The 2,171-nt window shown below is 51.6% G+C and overlaps 1 protein-coding gene across 1 annotated transcript in view; it reads left to right on the forward strand.

Moving 5' to 3' along the window:
- The first annotated feature begins 16 nt into the window (after window positions 1–16).
- The window catches only part of NRN1 (neuritin 1), a 13,463-nt gene continuing 11,308 nt past the window's right edge, over window positions 17–2,171 (forward strand). The window contains exon 1 of the mRNA XM_015416489.1: window positions 17–254. Coding sequence (XP_015271975.1) covers window positions 200–254 — 55 coding nt within the window. The 5' untranslated portion in view covers window positions 17–199. The remainder of the gene's footprint in view (window positions 255–2,171) is intronic.

Raw genomic sequence — 2,171 nt, forward strand, 5'->3', positions numbered from 1 at the left:
CCCCCCGCCCCCCAGCAGGCTTGGTGTACCCAAAAGTCTCGGCGGCTCGGAACTTGTTGGCGATGCCCGGCTTGCAGCTGCCCCCCACGTCCCCCCCGGTCCCCCTTTAAGCCGCCGAAGGACAGAAAGGCAACAAAAGACACAGGGAGAGAGAAACGAGAAAGAGCTGCACCTCGCAAATGGTGGTATTAACTATAGGATGGGACTTAAGTTGAGCGGCAGATACATTTCTCTGGTCCTTGCTGTGCAGCTAGGTAAGTGGACTGACCCCTTCCGAGGGGGGCCGGTGGGTGAGGGGGGGCTTGGACCCAATGCACCAAAGTCCTAAATTATGCATGCATGCTTCCTCCCCCCCCCCCCCCCATTTTTTTTAAAAAAATTTTTTTGTTGTGGGGGGGTCGTGGAGGCCAAGAGCGCTTTGCGATGTGAGCTATTCAATGGACTCTTCCTTTTGAAATAAAACGGGTCGTTCGTTTATTTGTGGACTTATTTCACATGTCAAGGATTTTTCCTCCCCGCCCTTCCAATTTCAGAAAGGAGACCTTCCTCAATTGCATCGCTCCTGCCCTCGCCCTCGCCTCCCCAGATATATACAGGCTCCCGCACGCAACCAAAAGATTGCATCTTTGCAGAGCGAGTCCCATCCCATTTAGCCAAAGCTAAATTCATTTTTTCCCTCCCTGGAGAGGACAGGGGGGGGGAGAGAGAGAGAGGAGAAGAGATCTACAAAGCGATCGGCTTCCTCGATCTAGGAGGCTGATTTGCAAAGGGAAAGTTTCTGTCCCAACCGCGATAGTTTTATAAATGAATATCGGTGTTGTGTTTAAAAGGACCAGCGATGGAGAAATCGAGAGGCTCGGAGGCTCAATGACTCCAATTTTTCTGCTTCTGTCACTACAACACTGGTCCAAACATGCTTTTAGAGTTTTTTTCCCCCTCAGGGGGAGGGAGCTAAAAATAGCCCAGGTTTCCTTCAGCACTGGTGGTTGGGGGGCTTGGGGGATTCCTGGTTTTGTTGGCGATGAGTCAAAGATGCCCGGTTCGCCCGGTTTATAGCTGGGCAGAAGCACCTTTGAAGTTAATGCCACTTTTGGGCTCTGCACTGAGCAAAACTGAAGGGCGAAATCTTAAGGAAAAATCTAGCTGGTTTGATCCGAAAGGGGGAAATCGGTTGCCTGCTTTTCTCCGTTGGACATCTGTTGTAAGAACTGCAGCCCCCTTTCTGGGATGTCTTCTTCCAGAGGCTCCGTGCCCCAAATATTTCGGTCTCGGATTTCTTTCTCTCGGTAGCTTTTCTGCGAATGGCCGATCTCCGCAGCGTTTCGGAAGCGGGGGGTGGGGGAGAGAAATGCAAGCGTTAAACTGCCTCCTCGTTTATCCCAACGAAAAAGGCAGGAGACGAAACGCTGCGATCCTGGAGCACTGGGGAGGGACGCGAATAGATCGCAGCGCTGGGTTGCAACGTAGGAAGGACCCTTTCCGACCCCCTGGTAGATAGAGGTCTCTTCCTCCTCTCCTTGTGGCTGTTGGGATTTGTTTTTAAGTTTCCTGAAATGGACAGGTGATTTCCCTAGTCAGAAATGGTGTCGCGGTGCGTGCCCAGTTTAGGATTGTTTTGGTGGGAAATGCGGCATCCGAGTATTTATGCAGGAATTCAGTTGGCGAATTGCAGGCTTCCTTTCGCTGTCTGCTTGCGAGCCCAACCGCCTGTGAATTAGGAATGTTAAGGCAGTAAATATATCTATATATCTGTATCTCTATATATCTAGAGATAGAGACAGAGATATATCCATTCCCTCGGAGATTGGAGTTGATTCCGCCGTTTGGTTTCCACGTTGTCTTACGCCCAAATATTGTAGCCGTTGTTGGCGCTGGGAGAGAAGGTTTGGCCGCCGTTGCAGGGCTTTGCTTTGAACATCTACTCGAGCAAAGGGTTGGGCAACTGCCTGGTAAGAGAGAGGAGGAGAGTGCAGCGCCTGGCTTCTGCGTGTTCCAAAATGTATGCACCTCCTTGCACCACTTCCTCGGGTCCCTGTGGCTGGACTCCGTCCGAATTCCGTGACCTTTTTTTTTTGGGGGGGGGAGGGACACAAGGTTGCAGAGGCGGCGGGGAGAACCGCCGTAACAGCTGCAAATGGCTCCGAGAGATAAAAAAGTGATGCTGAAGGGGG

Source organism: Gekko japonicus, unplaced genomic scaffold (assembly GCF_001447785.1).
Source record: "Gekko japonicus isolate JY-2015 unplaced genomic scaffold, Gekko_japonicus_V1.1 scaffold2445, whole genome shotgun sequence".
In the NCBI taxonomy this organism is placed as follows: Eukaryota; Metazoa; Chordata; class Lepidosauria; order Squamata; family Gekkonidae; genus Gekko; species Gekko japonicus.